A 19,576-nucleotide genomic window follows, 5' to 3' on the forward strand; every position below is an offset into this window, starting at 1 on the left:
AGATATATATCAGCTGTACTCGACGAGTAGCCACACATATGTGAAATGACATATTTACAGATTTTGAAAATGTTTGTTTACATACCTTGTTGAGATGCATTTTGTAATAACAGTGCATTTTGTAATAAACGCCCAAAATGTAATAACTTTTTCATTTCATTTTGTGGTAAAGCCGCATTTTGTAATAAACTGACGCATTTTGTAATAAACTGCCCCAACGCATTTTGTAATAAATTTTGCCGCATTATGTAATAAGCTACATATTGAGAAGATTATTACAAAATGCACTTGCAACTTTTTTATTTTCGAGGAAATGTAATAACATGGTGCATTATGTAATAACAATGCTAAAGCATAAGTTTGTTAACTGTATTTTATTTTACTTTAAAGTATTTGTAAAAGCCAGGCCTATTATTAGTATCACTGTATTAGCCTACAAGCAGTACTTAGCAATTACTATCAGTACACTATTCAAAGGTTGCATTAACAGAGAATATTCTATAAATTCCATGTTATTACATTTCCTAGAGAATAAAAAAGTTGCAAGTACATTTTGTAATAATCTTCTCAAAATGTAATAACTTATTACATAATGCGGCAAAATTTATTACAAAATGCGGCTTTATTACAAAATGAAATGAAAAAGTTATTACATTTTGGACGTTTATTATGAAATGCACCGTTATTACAAAATGCGGCTCAACATACCTTAATGGATCGTTTCCAAACGCTGCCTGTAACACTGCAGTAAAACAGCTGATCAAACAAAACAGAAAAGTCAATAATAGCTTTATTTATCCTCCTCCTGTGCACCGAAACCACTGACGTCGTCTTCTTCCGTGTCAGAGCCTCCGAGAAATGGATGCTCTTCTCATGCGGACGTTTTTTGTGAATGATTTCTCGCCGCTGGTCATCCAAGCCACCCACTCACTTCGGAGTGCCGCTTTAAATATTTAAAGCATTTGAAATTTAGAATATTTTGCGTGCCGTGCTGCGTTTTGCGTTGAACGCGCCCGAAAACCAGCGTCGACCGTTTTTGCACTTCCCACTAGAGCCCCTCTTGATCGCCGTTAGCGAAGACAAATCCATAGATTAGCCGCTTCATTGTATTTTTCATCCTGCTATTTGTGTCTTAGATTTTCTCCAGCAGGAGAATCACTAAATGCAGTGGGAATTCTTAAAAATCCTCCTGCTCTCATTAGAAACCCTGCCAAGTCTTGGGAGTTTTAATAATTTGAACCGCTCCCAGGAGAAGTTCGCTCTCAGCCATTAGCTTAGTTTCAAACCACGTTTAAGAATACCAGGATCGAGGCTCCACTTATGGCGAGGAACAAGTCCTCGGGATTGGAAAAGCTTGTTCGCAGGCGGCGTCTGAAGGACCTGGGATGAACGTCAGCTCGGTCTGCTCATCCGCCGTAGTCGATTTACAAGCGAGGGTTTGATTTTTTGTCCGCGCGTGGCTAACGTAAGCTGGGGTTAATGAGCCTCCCAGCTGAAAAGCCAATCCGGCGCCTCGGCGTTAAACATCAATAAGTGACATTCAAGCAGAATCTTCACTCCGGACTGGAACAACATCCTTTTTACGGGGGGGATATTTCTATGGAAACTATTGAATTAGCTGAAAATGTGCACGCAGATGATCCTACGGAGACTCCGGTTAGCTCTGACGTGGGTTGAGCTTTATTTTCCATCGATCGTCCGTCGTCTCGAGCGGCTCAACAGAGCGGCTTTGAGCGCGTTCGCGCTCAGAGGTGTCGATTCTAACGGATCCCTCTCCTCCCTCAGGCACGGAGAAGGTCCGTCAGGCCCAGGGCTGCAAGCACCTCCACGTGGTGAACCCCGACTGGCTGTGGAGCTGCCTGGAGCGCTGGGAGAGGGTGGAGGAGCAGCTGTACCCGCTGAAGGAGGACTACTCCAAGATGCCTCGGTGCTGCACGCTCCCCCCCCCCGGCGAGACGTGGATTCCCCTCCTCCTCCTCCTCCGTGTGTGACGTTTTGTTTTTCATCTTATATGTAGAAGCAACAGTCCGGCGGTGTTCCCGGACAGCAAGGGCGCCCCGCCCAAAACCGTGTTCCAGCCGGCGCCCGTCCACCACAGGCCCCCGACGCAGGCCCCAGAGGTCCGCACCTACGACCCGGTGACGGGGAAGCTGATCCGCAGGGGCCCCCCCGCCGCCAGGCTCCCGCCTTTCCTCCAGGCGTCGGCGTCTTCGTCGCGTTCGGATCAGAGGGAGCAGCCGGGTCTCAGGTACGTCCGAGAGGAGTTTGATCTGCTGCGCGGCGCCGCCGTAAAACCCCGACGCAACAGCACGGCACCTGCTTCTCGGAAGATATATTTATACATCTCCTGCGTTATGATTGGTCACCTCCCCCCTTTCCCGCCACCCCATTCGCTGCTTAAGCTAGCTTCATAAAGGAGATCTCAGCAGAGCCACCAAGGACATTAGACAAGCGGAGGAGTAAATTAACGTGGGCTTGTAATTAAAATCTCAACCGACGAAAGGAAGGAAATTGGAAATAAACTCGCCGCCCCTGGTTAATTTGAATACTCAGCGCTCCCGTCGTTCAGCCGAGTTAATCCCGATGCTAATATCGTCCTCGGCGCGCGCGTGTGTGTGTGTGTGTGTGTGTGTGTTGCCGTTTGGTTTTAACTGGAAGCCAAAGGTCACAGAGTCGTAAAATCACACCTCCTCCGTCGTCTTTTCTCTGGAAATTCAGGCGTCGATATCTGCGCTCGGCCCCCAATCCCCCGACGCCGGAGCTGAAATACCCGTATTCGTCCTGCGGGTCCCGTTTCCACCCGTAACCGTAAACCGCCCGATGCTATAGCGCCGCCGCCGCCGCTGCGAATCAACCCCCCAGGACACAGGAAACGCAATAAAACTCATTTTTGCCATGCGTTTGTTGACAGTGTGTGACAGCGGCGGGCGACCTCATCACTTTGATGGCCGTGGGAGCGCGCGCACATCAGATATTCAGACCGATCAGTTATAAATATCCGTCGGACGCTTTCATCACAAGCTTTAAGCTGAACGTCGGCCCGCCGTTTTCCCGGATTTTTGCGCCACGCACGTTGATTTTGGCCTCACAGAAGATCCATTCAGGCAATTTATGGATGGCGCCGGTTGAGGATGCGCCGCTTTGTCGCCGCAGGGGATCCCAGAAGAGCCGGCAGGAGGAGGCCCCGGGGTCCAGCCGGGACGACGAGCAGCCGGGGCCGTCGCGGCGAAAGCGCCAACCGAGCATGTCGGAGACCATGCCGCTGTACACGCTCTGCAAGGAGGACCTGGAGAGCATGGACAAGGAGGTAAGGAGCGTCATCGGCGTCAGGACGCCAAAACCTTCCGCGTCAGCGGGGTTTGACACCTTTATTAAAAAATAAAGACGTTTCCACTTTTAAATGTTATGCGTTTTAACATGGTAATCCGTCGGATGCACCCAACCGACCGCTTCAAATACAGGATTAACCAAATACTTATTTCACACCCTTTTATTGGAGTAAATACAAGAAGCATGTCGCCGGCGGATGCTAAAGTGGCTGGAATAATAATGGAGGCGGTATTTAATACATTCAGGTTCTGAAGGAGACGGTTGCCTTGGCGAGGCGGGATGATTGGTCGGCGTGTCAGCCGGTCGAGGGCGCAGACGTCGGCCTGCAGAGGGAAGCGGCGGCGTGCGGCTCTGCGGCCTCTTCTGAAATCGCAGCAGAAAATAAAAAAAAAAAAAAAACGTGCGCGTCGCCTCCGAGCGCATCCTCCACACGGATCGCATGTAAACGAAGCGGCCGAGTTAAACGGGATAATTCAGACGTCGAAGCGATCGGTTCCGGTCTCGCCGAGGAACCGATTTCCTGTAAGCGGTGTTTTGCAGTGTGTGTGTTATTAACTCGGGGAAGTTAAGTAACTCCGCGGCCGCCGGTGATGATTTCGGGAAAAAAAAAAAAAAAAAAAATTGCTGTGCCGTGACTTTCCGGAATTAGTCTCTCCAGCTGAAGTGGCTGTCGGTGCAGGGTTCTTTACACGCTGTTAAAAATATATGACGGAGGCGTCGGCCAATCCAGCTGCTGCTCAAACCTGTTTTAATGTCGGTATCTTCGGGTGAATCATCATCTCCCTCTCAAGTAACCCTCAGGTTCATCTTTCCGCCGTCCCGTCCTCACCTGTTTCTCTCGGGGAAGCCAAATTTTGAAATGTTTGCAGCTTAGATCATAAACCGAGGCAGGATTATAGTTCACCGGCAGATTAAAACCAGCGTTTTATGTCTTTTTTTTTTTTGCAGGGTAATTTGACGATCTAACTTTTGGCAAAGAAAACCCCCCCCCGAATTTCGCATGATTGCGGTATTAATGTTCGGGTGGAATCTCAGGGTGGAAATATCTGACTAATGAGAACAAATTTGAAAAAGAAAAAGCAGGAAACCCGGTAAGGGGGCGGCGTGGCTCGGGCGGTCGTCTTTAAAAAGAAACAAAACTACCGAACGTCTTTTCCCGAGGAGCTCTCAGCAGACCACAACGAACCCCGACGTTAAGAAGGAAGCAGATTGGGCGGAAAACCATCTTCTCCGTGAAGATAAGTCTCGATGGCTGCTGTTCTTCTGACACCAATAACATGTTTGAATGTGCCGATGGATGTCGGTCTATTGAGTAAATATAGGTTTATTGTCTAGCACGTTGCGCGCGGGTAATTAAAAAAACACCGAGGGTTTCGCGTTACATTTCATAACTGCAGCCTCTCCAAAGAAATTCTGCCGCTTAATGCAATAATTCGCCCAGCGAGATAACGGATATCCGCCGATCAGCGGGGTTTCATCGTCGGGAGCAGCTTCCCGGCTCTGATCGCCGGGTTAATCTGTTCTGATTCCATTTATCTCGTTACCACAATGATCTGCCATTTACGGAGCCCGAGCACCGGAGCGGCGTCGTACACGAAAACATTGTCACGCTAAGACGGACTTAATTAATTCTCCCGTGTAATTAAAGGCCATCTTCTGGCGAATGCAGCAGTATCGCAGCGGAAGGTCCCGCCGGTTAATGAGATGTCAGCTGCGCGATGGGCGTCGTTCCCCAAACGCTCGGCAAATAAAGCATTTCGAACCCTCGAACGAGACGCCGACGGAAACCCAGCACTCGCGGTTTGACATTTTAAATCAGCGCCTCTATTCATCACGCCGAAGCTCGTTTCTGGCGGCTCAGAAATACTCGAACGGAGAGGATCGGACAAATATCAAGAGACTCCTTCTCAAACCGAAACCGACCCGAATTCCCACACCGATCAAACAACGCAGACGCAAATCGACCTGAAAACGACGGATTCTACACCAACCAAAGAAGTCATCCGCCGTCACTCGTGACTGAAGACCTACGATCGTGCACAGAGTCTGTCTGCAGGAAATGGCGTGGCAAATTGGCAAAGGCCAAACGGCGGATGCAAGAGATAAAGAGCTACGGGAGGAAGTCAATCCCAGCTCTGTTCGTGTCGCTGCAGCGCTAAACACCGCGAAACGACCACCAGCCACCTCTCTGCCGTTGTTCGCATCCTGTCGCTGCATTCTCTTTGCTTCGGTCAGAGTCCTACGATGACAAGCATGTGTGATGTGTGCTGAAGTTTACGGGGCCTACAAGTCTTGCGCCCAAGTTGTCTTTTGAAAGAAAGTTTTCTTGTACATAGAGGCCTTGAATACTGATATAACATCTCACTTACAGTCACTTACCAGCTCACAAAGTTTACCCCGATAGTCACAGTCACCATTGCTGCCATGAAAAACGCCAGCTCATGCAGAAGGGATATGCTACCTATTAGCTTATAGCCATACTATGTTAGCATAAAGGACCTCTTCTCATCTTCCATCTTGTATTTAAGGAATTTGAACATATTTTGACAATACATACGCGTACAGACAATCGCATCTTAGTCACGTCTGCGAACTTGACTTGAGTGACTTAAGTTTTGTGATGCATGTCGGAGAGCAACGAGAACGTGACTCAGACTCATTCTGGAGCCAGTGAAGTAAATAAACTGTCAACCAGAAATATTAGTCCGAAACATACCGGCACTTTGTCAACATTACCCATTAGATTGTCCCATATTACTGAGAGTTCCAGTAATGTAGATTAATGCTCTGTTAGTCTAAAGAAACAAACACCAGGTATGTGCTTTGTGGCGAATGGGGAACGTCCTCCAGATCCTAATTAAAACAAATAGAATAATCAACAGTCATGCACCATCCATCCATGAATCCACTTTTTCTCGATCCATTTTTCGCCGCTGTTCCCTTGTCGCAAAACAAAGTCCCCGTCCGACACCCTTTGTACCCTCAAAAAGTGGCCTATTTGACCGGAAGGAAGGCTCGTTCGTAGATACACACTATTCCAAATGTCACTTGAGCCAAAGGGCAGCCCGTGACCTTCTCAAAACACCGAATCTTCGGGGCAAAGGGAACCCATCGGCCTTAATTGGTTGGAGCCAGGTACACGTCCGACTCAGGTAGGCCGCCTCGCATTTAAATGTCACCGCCGTTGACGTGGACGTGTGACACCTGATGTTGGGTAATGTGCAGAGTTGCCCGGCGAGAATCCTTGTGAGGCACGACTGACCTTTCCTTGAAATTCCCGCTACTTTGCCGCTTGTGCGGATGAACGCGAGTGGCTCGCGTCCGGCACTAAATACATCAAGATTTACTTTAGATTTTATTAGTCTATAAGTCACCCTTTTGAAGTCATACTTATTCTTAGTGGCCTTTTGGGGGTTTGATTCTGATATAGCTAGTTTTGGGTTTGATACACACTTGAATCCTGGTGATGTTTGACCTTAAAAAAAAAACAAGATTCAGTTTTTTTTTTCGTAAGAGGGCCATTTCTTGGTGTTTGGGAAGCATTTTGCCACATGACGATGTCAGTACAAACCCATTTCCCGTGCGTTACGGTACATTCGAGCCCAATCGGGGGGCGAGGTGGAGAGGTCATGTGGTTATTAAAGGATTACTGTTTCCCCTCTCTGCTTCCCGGAGATTGTCTTTTTTTTTTTTTTTTTTTAGAAAAAGATGACCTCCTAATAGCTCCTGATCAGCGTCTTTGCGCCTGACATTGAGGACTTTGTGTGTATGTGTGGGATTGGTGCTGATTGAGGCGATACCTACACTGAAAAGAAGTGTCAATGCTATTTTGTCGCTGATCCACACACTAAAACTAGGTGTACAATATTAGTTTTGGGCTTTCTTGCAATCGTAAAGGTCAGTGGTTCGATTCCCCGGCTCCTCCCGTCTGCACGCCGAGTGTCCTCGGGAAAGAGATCGAACCCCGAGTTGCTCCTGGAGGCCTGGTTAGCCTTCTTGCATGGCATCTCTGCTGCCATCAGTGTGAATGCAATCTAGTGTGCAGAAAGTGCTATACAAGTGTAGGCTATTTACCAAGGGACTGGACATACTGTTGTAGGCAGGGCTATTATTCATTCGATGCTACGAGATGCAAAAAAGAAATAAGATATCTGGTGATAGTGTTCCATGCCGTAGGCCCACTCGCTACTGCTACGGCTCTCTCCGTAGCTCCCGGCTCCTAAAATGGCTCCTAAAATAGCCTTTTTGACTCAAAAATGTGATACAGCCTCAAAAAAGTTGCTTCTTTTCTAAATGCACATGAGGAACTGCGTTGCGTCCTAGTGACCAAAACCCTTCTTGATGCCGGTGTTCGTTTGGTTTCTTGATACATCCATCAGAAAACGCACAACTCATGCACACGACCAGCGGTCCAGCAGACCGCAAGGCTCAGCAGGCTCTGAGTGAAGTCGCCATCCATCTTTGGGAAACCTCTACCTTCCTCCCACTGCCTCCGCACCTTTGTCGGAGCTTGTCTTTTCTTGGAAAACAATGGTATATAGTAGCGAAGGAAGTTATGATTAATGGCAATACTGTGTCCAGAACCTGTTCAGGGTCTATGTGACCTTCTTCTCCCTGAGCACAGGTAGCAGCAGCTACGAATCAAAGTTTGACCCGTGCATCAGAATCCAAGGACTCCTTCCAGGCTACGCCGTTCTTTACATCCAGCACTTCGGTTGCCGAAGGCAGATCCTCCCCTGCTTCCTATATGCCTCGTGGCATCGTTTGCTCCCTGTGGCTACCTTTGCGGTGTCCTTCCCAGCTTCCCAAGTGTCCGGATGAAAGACGTGGGTCGCAGAAGTAGCGATTTCATCATTAAGTACCACGTTAGCATGTTGTCAAGCAGAGCAGCCCCCATCGCTCTCCTTCTGCCATTTGTCAAACGGGCTCCTTCCTCTTATCTGGACTCGTTGGTCGTACATCAGGGATACGACAGGTCATCGGCTCCGCGTTCTGATGAAGGGATAATAGAGCGATCCGAAGCCTCTGCCCGTGTTCCGTGCGACGTTAATCCATTTCTCCCCATCGCGTCGAGGGAAACTCAATTCATTGGCTCTTTGAAGTGTTTTAATTAGAACGGAGTCGTCGGGCTGATGCGAAGGTGCTTTTTTTTTTCCCCGCTTCGACTGCTAAGCTAGCTATGAATCTTGCTTTTCTCACATCATCCTAAAAACACTTCTCTCCACCACCCTTTATGGTTGCTGTTATAACGTTGTCTTTCATGTTGTTGGATTACGTTGTCACCGTCTGCCGAGCTCAAATTCAATTTCCCTCCTCCGAGCTCTCTGGGCCGCAGCCATTCATTCTGATCTCCCAGAATGAGGGTTGGAAACCAGGGTCGACGGAGAACTGAGGAGCAGGAATGCATGACGCCGTATCAGTCGTTCCTGAAGTTAGAAGCTGACAGCTAGAAGGAGATAAGACATGGATTCTCCTTTAAGAGATGAACAAAAGCACACACATTCTTGTTTGCCAGACCTCTAAAGTACCGTATCAGCATGTCATCGGTCCATTTCGGCTGTCATTCCTTGCACCTTCCTCTCCTGATTAGCGATTTTTGGACAGAACTACCCGGCGCATATTTGGTACCAGGAGCTGCCTTCTTCCAGGGGAACTTTTTAGCATTTGCGTCATGCACCTTTAATTTCCACACTCAAAAGCAAACCACCGCCAAGAAGAGGATAACAACACAAGGAGCGCGACGCTGACAAAGCATACATGTTCTGCACCCTTTCTGGCTTCTTCTGTCCATTTGGTTGCAAGAAAAACGCTGACCAGTGACCACAATAGAACTCTATGGAACTGTAAGAAGACCATGCCTCGGAGTGGGAGTAGAAATTATCGGAGCCTGGTTCCTGAAAGGGTTCTAGGAACTGCAAAAGTTCCTCAAGTGCGAATTTTTTTTGCCATTTACACAGGAAATGTATCTTGTACCGTTTCACAGATCACCTCATCCACAAGGTTTGATATGAGCCGGATCATAATGGGCTCATTATGGACGAGTAAACGTTCCACCTCACCTAATCCAATTTAATTGAACAATCCAGTTTGGGTCATGCTCGGCGAGTGAATTAACAGCGCAGGATTCTACGTGGGATGAAGATGTCGACCGGGGCGGCGTTTTGCGTGGCGTGTCCCGACCTCAGGGGGGAACGAAGGCACGAGTCATTAAGCCTGGGATCACAGGAGTGTCAGCGCAGCCATCACTCACAGGCCTCCCCTCGCCGCCGGTTATTGATCGCGCACGTCCCCGACGGGGCACAAACCGTGGACGACACCAAAGAGGACGGGCTCCTCCGTGACGGCCTATTATTGGATGCACTCAGCATATCATTTAGCCTGGATTTAGGAGCGCCGCAGGTGCGGGTAAAAATGCTTTGCGAGCACAACGCAGGCTGATAAGATTTACTCCTCACCAAGGGAGTATTTCATTTGAAAACAGAAGGCCGGCAGAAATTATTTGGATTTGAAATCCACAAATTAGCTTACTTTTTTCCTTGTCTCGCCAGCACTGGGAGGGGACGGGTCTTGGCGACTCGACCAAGAATCGCCAGGCGGCGGCACGAACGGCTCAAGTGGACTTTTTAAAAATTCCCGGTCGATGCTGGTCACACTCTCCACCCCCGACAGTTTTATGTCAGTGATTTTTGCTCGCCGTCGGCCCAAGATGCTACATCCTCACCCATCCTCAGCCTGGACGTGACGTCCCTGACTAATTCCTGGGTTTGATCTCACCCCGGCTGCAGCACCGTAGAGATAAACGTCCTCTTCTACTTCCCATCATGTTTTATTCAGATTGGATGTTTTTAAATGTTTAAAAAACAAACTTTCATCTCCTGACGTACTCGGTGTAGTTCTTTCGATGAGCAAGAGGCAAAAAAAGCTCGGCGAATTGATGGTCGCCCCGATATTGCCTTCAAAAATCCCCCAAAATGATTGTGAACTTTAAAGGTCTGTAGGGAAAGTGCCTCCAAATGACCAAAAAGTAGTCCCTTCTTGTTTGTCACGTGGATCCAGGACGCCCCCTTGACTCGGCGCCGTGTTCTCCAAGACGACCCTGAACTCACCGCCGGCTCTGGCCAATGAGGTCACGGACGAGTCGTCCGCAGCGACCTTTCGGGGCGTCCGCTTCTCCGTTCCCGGAGTCGAGCCGCCCTCCGTTAATGCAAATCCCGCGACCCGTCGTCTCGTCTCGCTCCGTCCGGCAAACAAACGTCCGACCTCTTCCCACCTTCCCGGCGCCTTTCACACACCGATTCAATCACCCCGGCAGCGACTAAAGCCCATGTAATCCCCATGCGGTGGGAAAAATTTGCTGTATTAATGTCTTCCGTCTGGTGAAGACAGGAGCTGCAGGCACAATAACCCAAAGCGAAAGAAAATTTTAAAAAATAATTGGCCCAGACTGAGCGCTGATTGACAAGCCTCCTTGGAAATATCTCCAGCATCCAGTGTGCCGTTTTTTTATTTGTAATTTTTTCCTTAATCCTCTCTTTAATCCTCACTCTGACAGCGAACTGGCAACTTCATTGACAAGTAAATCATCGGTAGCTGTGAATGCTTTGTGCATTCGTGATTGACAGCTGACGCGTCCGGGTTAAGCTCCGCCTCTCAGACGAAAAACAGGGCCATCGGTCATTTCTGCTGTCGTCGTGAATGACTCGCAAACCTTACGAACAGGTTGATTGAGGGTTTGTTTTTTTTTTTTTTCCCCGAGGTTATTTCCCGTCGGTTGGCCCGCTGCGGTAAATGAGCGCGTAGTTGCATTAATCAAAAGACGCTGGCGCCGACCAATCCGACGTCGACCGACATTCCGGCGCTGGGGAAGTCCATTAAGGCTCCGTGTAATTGCAACCTGTTTTCTGTCTTCGGCCGCGACGACCCCGCTCCAACTGCTTTCCCTAATTGCAAGACTTCATTTTAAATAAGCATGAATCTTTCAGCATGGGCAACACCTCAGGCTTGATAGGGATCGGAAGCGACGGCATTAGACGGGCGACCGATTAAAGGGAAAATCTGAATGGGACCATTTTGTTGTTGATGTGAAAATTTTGAAAAAAAAAAAAGTTTGATTTTTTTTTACCCTCAGTTTGGCCCAAATGCATCCTCCCAAACTAGTCCTGCTTTTCCGGCATCATTCACTCCTTTTCTTTTTTCTTTTTAATTTAGAAATACTAAACTTCTATAGTTGCCACCTCAGGCAACAACAGCATGCCCGCTTCTCTAGTATTGTTTCTTTCCCGTCTTCCCAAGCAATTAGTCGGATTTGAAGCGCCTCAAAATCGGCGAGGAGGCCGACGTCCTGCCTCCGAAGTGGCTCCGGGGATGCGCCCCCGCTGTGCTTTGAAAAGTTTCCCGAATTGTTGAAGTTTTATATCTGCTTTCTCGAGGCGGTAAGGAGGCCTTTCAGGACGCAGACATTGTTAATTGACCGGAACTGCACTGCATCTAGAAGGGTCCACTGCAAGAGGGTCCGTGGTTGGATTCTGATTGGTGGCCTTTCCTTGTGGACTCTCCAAGTTCTCACCGTGTCCATGTGGGTCTGCGCCGGGTACTTCCCACTGTCCAAAAACATGCAGGAGGTTCACTGGAGACCCTAAATTGCTAAGGGGATCAATACTTGTATGTCTGTGCAATTGACTTGGTAAGCGGTCCACTGTGAACCCGCCTCTCGTCCAATGACGGCAGGGATAGTTTGACATCCCTGGAACCTTGAGTGCGGGATAAGCGGTTTTGAGAACAGACTGTCCTCTCGTGTACCAGAACATAAAAAGATACAGAAATTAGCACCTTGCTAGTGAGTATACCTCCTCTTAGTGTTGAGCAAGACAAGTGCCCGTTGGGGGGGATTTCAGCAGTTGTCCATGACCAACGGAGCAGCTGCATCTCAAGGCTTGAGATGCCGTCTCGTGCTTCTATCTGGCAATTATCGAAGAGCGATGGGGAGCGTTTGGAGGAACATCTTTGCTTTTCAGCAAGACACCTTGTATTGTATCCCAGTTAGTTTACCTTTGCTGCAATTATTAGAAATAGAAGTATTCCCAGTTGGTAAGGGGTGTAAATGGAAGCTCACAGGGGAGAATATCTACTGACTGTTGCTTGTTTTTTGTCTTGACTTTAAATTGATTGTTTTTGCACCGTATTCCGTAAGCCATGTTTATTTAGCGAGAGGAGGAAGAGACCAAGCTGAGTTTTGGTAATGACCTATAATAGATCCTGCGCTGCCGTTGGTGGAGAACAAACCAGTCCCTTTTTTTTTTTTTTTGCTGCATCATTTGTGTCGCAACTGCAAATTAAACTTAACACTTTCCAACGATGACCCAGCAGGAGGGGTTGTTTTTTTCTTCCGCTGCTTCCCGATTGGCTGCCGCTCCACTCTGCACACCTTCAGAAGCGCTGCCCGATGGCCGTCGGCCCGACAAAGACCGAGCCGTCAATGGGCCTGGTTGAACGCCAGTAATGATCGGGGCTCTGGCAACAACAACGGCCAGGATTCATCTCCCATTTTCATCGAATTTGGACGTCCTTCAGTTGGCCGGGGTGTATCGGGCGGGCACTTTCCTCGGGTGCCATAAATTACCACCTTCTGGAAAAACACAATTTTGTAGCCCTTGCAGACTTGGCAGGGTTCCGTTCCCTCCCGTTTTGGCACCAGCTTTGAATTAGATTTACATGAAGATCTGGATTTGTTTGTTACTCCTGTGTTCCATTCAGATGGGGGTTTGTCCCCTGGTAGGGCCACTTTCCAATTTCGACAGTCATACAAAACCGGGTCAACCTGAGGAAAAATATATTTTATTCGTATCGTGTGCGCTCTGACTTGTCGGTCTGACAGAGGGATGTTGAGCCGCGTGTTGTAATAACGGTGCATTTTGTAATAAACGTCCAAAATGTAATAACTTTTTCATTTCATTTTGTAATCAAGCCGCATTTTGTAATAAACTGCCGCATTTTGTAATAAATTTTGCCGCATTATGTAATAAGTTATTACATTTTGAGAGGATTATTACAAAATGTACTTGCAACTTTTTTATTCTCTAGGAAATGTAATAACATGGAATTTATAGAATATTCTCTGTTAATGCAACCTTTGAATAGTGTACTGATAGTAATTGCTAAGTACTGCTAGTAGGCTAATACAGTGATGCTACTAATAGGCCTAGCTTTTACAAATACTTTAAAGTAAAATAAAATACAATTAACAAACTTATACTTTAGAATTGTTATTACATAATGCACCATGCTACTACATTTCCTAGAAAATAAAAAAGTTGCAAGTGCATTTTGTAATAATCTTCTCAATATGTAATAACTTATTACATAATGCGGCAAAATTTATTACAAAATGCATTGGGGCAGTTTATTACAAAATGCGATGCGGCTCTATTACAAAATGCGGCTTTATCACAAAATGAAATGAAAAAGTTATCACATTTCGGACGTTTATTACAAAATGCACTGTTATTACAAAATGCGGCTCAACAGGGACGACCGAACCTCCTGCGAGCTGCGACTATCTCTTTTCTTTCCGCCCTCATAGGTGGACGACATCCTCGGCGAGGAGAGCGACAACGAGAGCGAGGGCCGGGGGAAGGAGAAGCCGAGCAACGAAGAGGCGGAAGGCGACGGGGAGCAGGGAGGGCGGCGGCGAGGAGGAGCCGGACAGATATCGGGAGGCAGGTCGGGGCCCCAGGCGCTCAGCGCGGAAGACAACGTTCAAACGGTATCCACCGAGGACCGGCAGCTGGGAAAAACACCAAGGTGGGACACTTGGGTCTCTGATGAAAACCATAAGTAGCTCATGTGTGAATAGATGAAGTGGCTAAAAGCATACTAGCAACCCGATGGCCCCTTGAAATGACACCTTTTGACCTCTGACCCCTGGCTTTTTGTGACTTGAGAGGAGCATCGGTGCGACCGGTAACGGCTGCGCGACAAATCGACCGTTTTGCGACGCGGCTCTCCGTCTGCACCGGCAGTAAAAAAAAAAAAAAAAAAATTGATTGACGGCGCTCGTAAAACTTGAATAAGCCGGAGTGACGCCTCATCTCTAGCTATAAACCAGGCGTCGCCGTGGCAACCCTTACCTGCATCTGAAGCCCGGTCCATTGTTGTCGTCGTGTAAGCAACAAAAAGCGCACATCACCGCCGGTCTCATTGTGTGAACTTGTATGCTCTTGCCGCTCGGTTCAAACATCGTCACTTGACATCTTGATAGACATTTATATATATGCGTCAGCAGTCATTCTCAAACCATGAAAAGCTTAAATTCTACACATTCGGGTTATGACAAGTGCAACAAACAGAACCCCTCCCATCCTCCCCCTGCCGTCTGATCTCCGAAGGCGCTGTTTTCTCTGCCGAGAAAAACATCCGCGGAGTACAAATTAACAACCCGCATATTAAAAAGTAAAAGAAAATAGTGATGATAATAATAATAGCCCTGACACCTGCCTGGCTCCTCGTCTGTATTATTTTTGAATTTCCTGTCTGGCAGAGAGTATAATTTGCTTGTGCTGTTGCCCAGCCTGCCATTACTGCCAATTTGTGAGTCACAAACGAGATCCGCCTCCCGACTGGGACGCGGCTCCTCGGGACGGCGGCTCCTCAAGGAGGCGCCTTAATAGTTGCACTTCTGTCGGCCTCTTTCCCAGGCTTCCACTCTGTATTATATTTGCCACAAACAGGCATACATCTGTTGCTAAGCTACGGCGGCGGAGATGCGAGCGTCTCCCGCTTTGTTTCTTACCCCTCGCTCTCCTCTCTCCACGAGTAAGAGTGAAATCATTATCTCATTTTATTTGGTCACCAAAATATGTTTTCCTCGAAAAAACAGCTCACCGTGTCGATCGTCTTGCACGGTTCAGCCAACAAACACCTCATCCTGTCATTAGCTTGAAAAAAAAAAAAAACAACTTTTTTCCTTTCCACTGGTGTAAGGGGTGTTTGTTTTTTTATAACAGTGCAGTAACAAAGAAAGGAAGTGTCTTTTAAAGATCACAAAACAAAAACAATATCCCCCAGTAGGAGCAGCTTCTTCCTCTTGGCCTTGAGGAGATGATGGTGGTTTCAACACCCCCCTCCACACACACACACACACACACAATACGTCCTCATACGAGGACATTTGAGTTCTTTGTATCTCATGCATCTCTTATTGTTGTCCTTGTAGGGAGATTTTTTTCTAATGCTAGCAAACGCAAGCTACGCCAAGCAGTGCAAAAAAAAAAATGACCTCGACGCCGACACGAATGACACACGGCAACATCTTCAATATTTTTTCTGTGTCGTCTTTGGTCGGATGTCATTAGCGTCGATGCGTAGCTGCTAATTTGGACGTACTTGCTGAGACTTGGCATAGATACCACCTCAGATGTGACGCCACCTCGGCCTGAAAGAGTCTGTCATAACCAGCCATACGTGTCACGAGTCGGAAGAGGATTGCTGAGTGGCGTCCTTCATGCCAATTTCTTTCTCCTAAAAGCCTCTCTCTCCTGAATAGATATGAAAAGTGGCGACGGGCCCAAGCCGCTCAGCTGGTCGCCAGAGGTCCACTGTTTGGCGGCATTGCATTGAGCCATAACTCCAAAGATTCCTTGAATTAAACCTCTCGTCAAACCTTTCCCTTCACTTTTGATTCCATCCTCCTGGACTTGCAGGAGGAAACTATCCTCGCAGTCCACCTGCTGAGATTTGGGGAACTGTGGTTCAGCTCGACTCATTCAGACTGGAGCCGCTAAGCTAAGCTAGCGACGCCGACCATTGGCGGTCTGGTGTCCGTTCTAGTCTGCGATTCAAGCTCTCCGGCTCGTCTTCGCGTCTTGAGACTCAGCTTTTCCCGTTCCCTGAGGCGTTTTGAACAAAAGTCTCAAGGGCGCTTTGAGGAAAAAAAAAAAAATGACATCATTGTCTTTGCTTTCGAGGAAGTCGCTTTCAAAAAAACCTCTCTTACTGTATTTTCACCATGAAGCCGGAGATGTGCCAACAGCGGCGCTCATATTGGCGAGCCAGAATGATTTTGAGATAGAAGTGGAGTTTGTCTGCTTCTGTCAGCCGTCATGGAGGGAAAAGGGGGAAGTGGAAGCCCCGAGTGGTCAGTTTGTCAATGTAACGATTTTAAAGTTCTCTTGTGTCGCAAGAGGAGAAGACAAAAAGCGGAGCAGCTCGGCTAACAGCCGGGTGACGCCGAAAATCCATCCCGTTCCTTGATCGTGCCCTTTTGCATCACCGCCACCCGCTTGTTTTTCCCGTGACGTCCGAACACGTTCTTTGACGGATGATGTATTTGTTTCGCCCGACGTCGCGACAAGCATACCCGATGCGCCGCTCCGCCGCTCCCGGGGAAAAAAACTCATCAGCTCGAGGCGAAGCCGACGTCGTCGCCGCCTGATCGGGGGCGACGGAGGAAACAAAGAGTGTCGCCTGTTCTCCGAAAAGCGTGAATTATAGATCGCGATCCGTCATCTTGACCCTGGGTCGAATATCTTCTCCATCAGGGGTCGCCGCCGCCGCCCCCTCCGCCGGATCGTGATGTGGCGGGCGTCTGCGTGAAAGTGGCCGTCGCGGTGCAGTCGAGCGTCTCCCCGTGTTCTCCGGAGCGCTGACGCTTTAAGAAAAGATAAAGGCCTTCATGAAGAAAACATGACTCCATAATACGAGCCGACGTCGCCGGTGCGACTTTCCAAAGCGTTTCTGCGGCACGTCAGAATGCGGCGCACCCGGGGGTTTTAAATGTGGCCGCGTTGCAGATTACACAACGCTGTCACGCAGCACTAGTATTCGCCAGACAAGTTCAGAAGAGTCAAAGGCGCCGCTGTGGGTTTTATATCAGAGTATGCGACTCCGTAATAGCAGACGAATATTCCCCAAAATACTGGAAGTGCGCGCTCTCGCTGTGTAAATGTTTTTCATCGGTACGCCCGGGGAGGCTTTGTATTATGCAGAGTCTACCCTTCCCCACCGCAGACCGGCTTCCTCCGGTGCCTTTTCAAAGTTTGAGCAGGATTATGTAATCCTTCAAACGTAGTCGCTCGGCGGTGAAGGTTAGTCCCGCGAATCAATCCGGTTGGTTCCCGAGCTTCTCGCCCGTCATTCGACCTGATGGGAAAAGTCCCGGAGTTAGAAAAGAAAAACACACGTACATCCGCTGCCCAGTTAGAGATGGGTGTTGGATCAAAAAAAAAAAAAAAAAATCGACTTAGTAGGGAAAAATCCACACACCAAAAATATGCTCCAAAAAGAAAAGATGATTTATTTTACGTATAACACGAAACACTTATTCTCGTACGCATGAAGTTTCGAGCTTAATTTGCTCCGTGGATATTTTTGTATGCTGACGCCCTTCGATCACGAAGGTTGTTGCAGTCCCAGCATGCATATATCTGTACATATGTGAAAATGTAAAAAAAAAAGTAGTGGAGAATGTTCTAATGTTATCATGTTAGTGCTAAAATAACATCATATATCCGACAAGAGGCGCAAAAAAAGAGGGAATCAATCACATGATTACATGATCTTTAAAAGTAGCGCCACAATAACAAATTTATTAACATATATTTCTGGTAAGCATCTGAGGAAGAGCCTTTTTTTTTTTTTTTTTAAAAATAGGTCAAATAGGTAAAATAAGTCATCTTTTCTTTTTGGAGCATATTTTTGGTGTGCAGATATTTTCCAAACTCTTAAAAAAATAATAATCCTTTCCCATGGCGGCGGACCAAAGCGATCTTCGGTCAGACAAACCCAGCATGGGCGGTGTTTTGTCGGGATTGAACCAGCTGCGCCGCCGCCGCCGCCGCCGCCGCGGCAAGCGAGCCCTCGAAACTACCCAACGTCTGCAGAATGAAAGCAGACCGAAGGAAAAGTGCACCAAAGTGGCCACTTATCCACCGATTTGGACCGAACCGAGCGGATCGTAGAAGAATAGCTGATCTCAAATAACCGACTGAATGACTTGCTGTTGAAAATCCCGAACCCTTAATCCAACTTCGACGGCCCCGCCCTTGTAGCCGAACGTAAAACGGTTTTCCAGGAGTTCGTCGATGCCGTTTTTACGGCGATGGGCCGGGAGGTTATTTAAAGTCGAATAAAAATCTTGTTTACCCCAAAGAGGCCACGTAAAAACAAATTGTAACCGAAGTTGCTACGTAGCTTCCGCTAATCCTTCGTTTTCCCGAAGAGTCCAACAGCGGTTACGTTACATCTCGTAAATTGTGTTTTTGGAGCGTGAACACACCCTTCTAGATGGAGGGGAAACTTGCTCCTGCTCCCACGGAGAATCTAGGGATTATAATTTGCCCTCCCGTAAATTGACCGCGCCCGTTGTGCCATTTCAGTATAAACGCAATACAACAGCAAAGTGCTGCAGAAGTAACTCGCACCCCACTTTCTCATGCCGTCCCTTCCAAACGTCCGCCCCCCTCTCGCTTCATCCACTTCTTCTTTCCGGGCGAAAATAGTTTGTATTTTCAGATGGATTTTCAACCTAAGGGAATGATAGGACATCTGATGGGGTTCAACTGCGGGTACATTTTAAAGATCAGACAGTTCAGATCGCCACTTCAGGTCCTGCCGCTTTTTATCTCTTAAATCGGAAAGTGTAACCCATGTACTTTTTTTTTTTTTATTCATTTCAACTTGCGCCTTTTTGCAATCTCTCACAGCCCACTGGCTCTGCTCTGAGATGCAGTCGTGTCAGAGGTTGGGATGCAAGAGGTGGCGTTTTGGCCGATAAGCGCTTCCATATCAAGCATTCACAGTTTTGTATTTATAAAAAAAAAAAAAAAAAAGACTCCAGCCTCAAAACGACAGCGTGCCGTTTCCTGGATGGTCCTTTTTTTTTTTAAATAGCTGAACATGCAGACAGCATAAGTAACAGTATCAAATGTAATGTAAAATCAATGTAACAACTCCTTAATGTTAAATAACTCTAAATTTAGCACTCATTCAAATCCAAAATATTACATATACAGACGTCCCTCTGCATCAGCTTTTCTCTTCCTGAGCAGTTAGGGATCATTTGTTTTTCTCAATTCAAGGAGTCACTTTGCAGTTTACATGATCGGCATGAATTGCGGGAAATTTAGTTTCTTTTTTTTTTTTTTTTTTGACACATGATCTAAAACAGGGGTGGGCAAACTACGGCCCGCGGGCCACATCCGGCCCGTTGGTCTTTTTAATCCGGCCCACCAAAGAACGGTACAAAATTCAT

General features: G+C 47.6%; 1 protein-coding gene across 2 annotated transcripts in view; it reads left to right on the forward strand.

The window, feature by feature from the left end:
• Window positions 1-19,576, forward strand: part of ctdp1 (CTD (carboxy-terminal domain, RNA polymerase II, polypeptide A) phosphatase, subunit 1) — a 50,872-nt gene that overhangs the window by 9,553 nt on the left and 21,743 nt on the right. For both annotated transcript variants that reach the window (XR_015108063.1, XM_086171753.1), the window contains exons 9-12: window positions 1,786-1,927; window positions 2,018-2,248; window positions 3,154-3,307; window positions 13,910-14,130. Coding sequence is in view for 1 of the 2 variants with exons in the window: in XM_086171753.1 (XP_086027879.1) it covers window positions 1,786-1,927; window positions 2,018-2,248; window positions 3,154-3,307; window positions 13,910-14,130 (748 nt within the window). In the remaining variant the exon portion in view is untranslated. The remainder of the gene's footprint in view (window positions 1-1,785; window positions 1,928-2,017; window positions 2,249-3,153; window positions 3,308-13,909; window positions 14,131-19,576) is intronic.

This window comes from Fistularia commersonii, chromosome 24, assembly GCF_037954325.1.
Source record: "Fistularia commersonii isolate RoL2024-O1a breed Wild chromosome 24, RoL_Fcom_v1.0, whole genome shotgun sequence".
Classification (NCBI taxonomy): domain Eukaryota; kingdom Metazoa; phylum Chordata; class Actinopteri; order Syngnathiformes; family Fistulariidae; genus Fistularia; species Fistularia commersonii.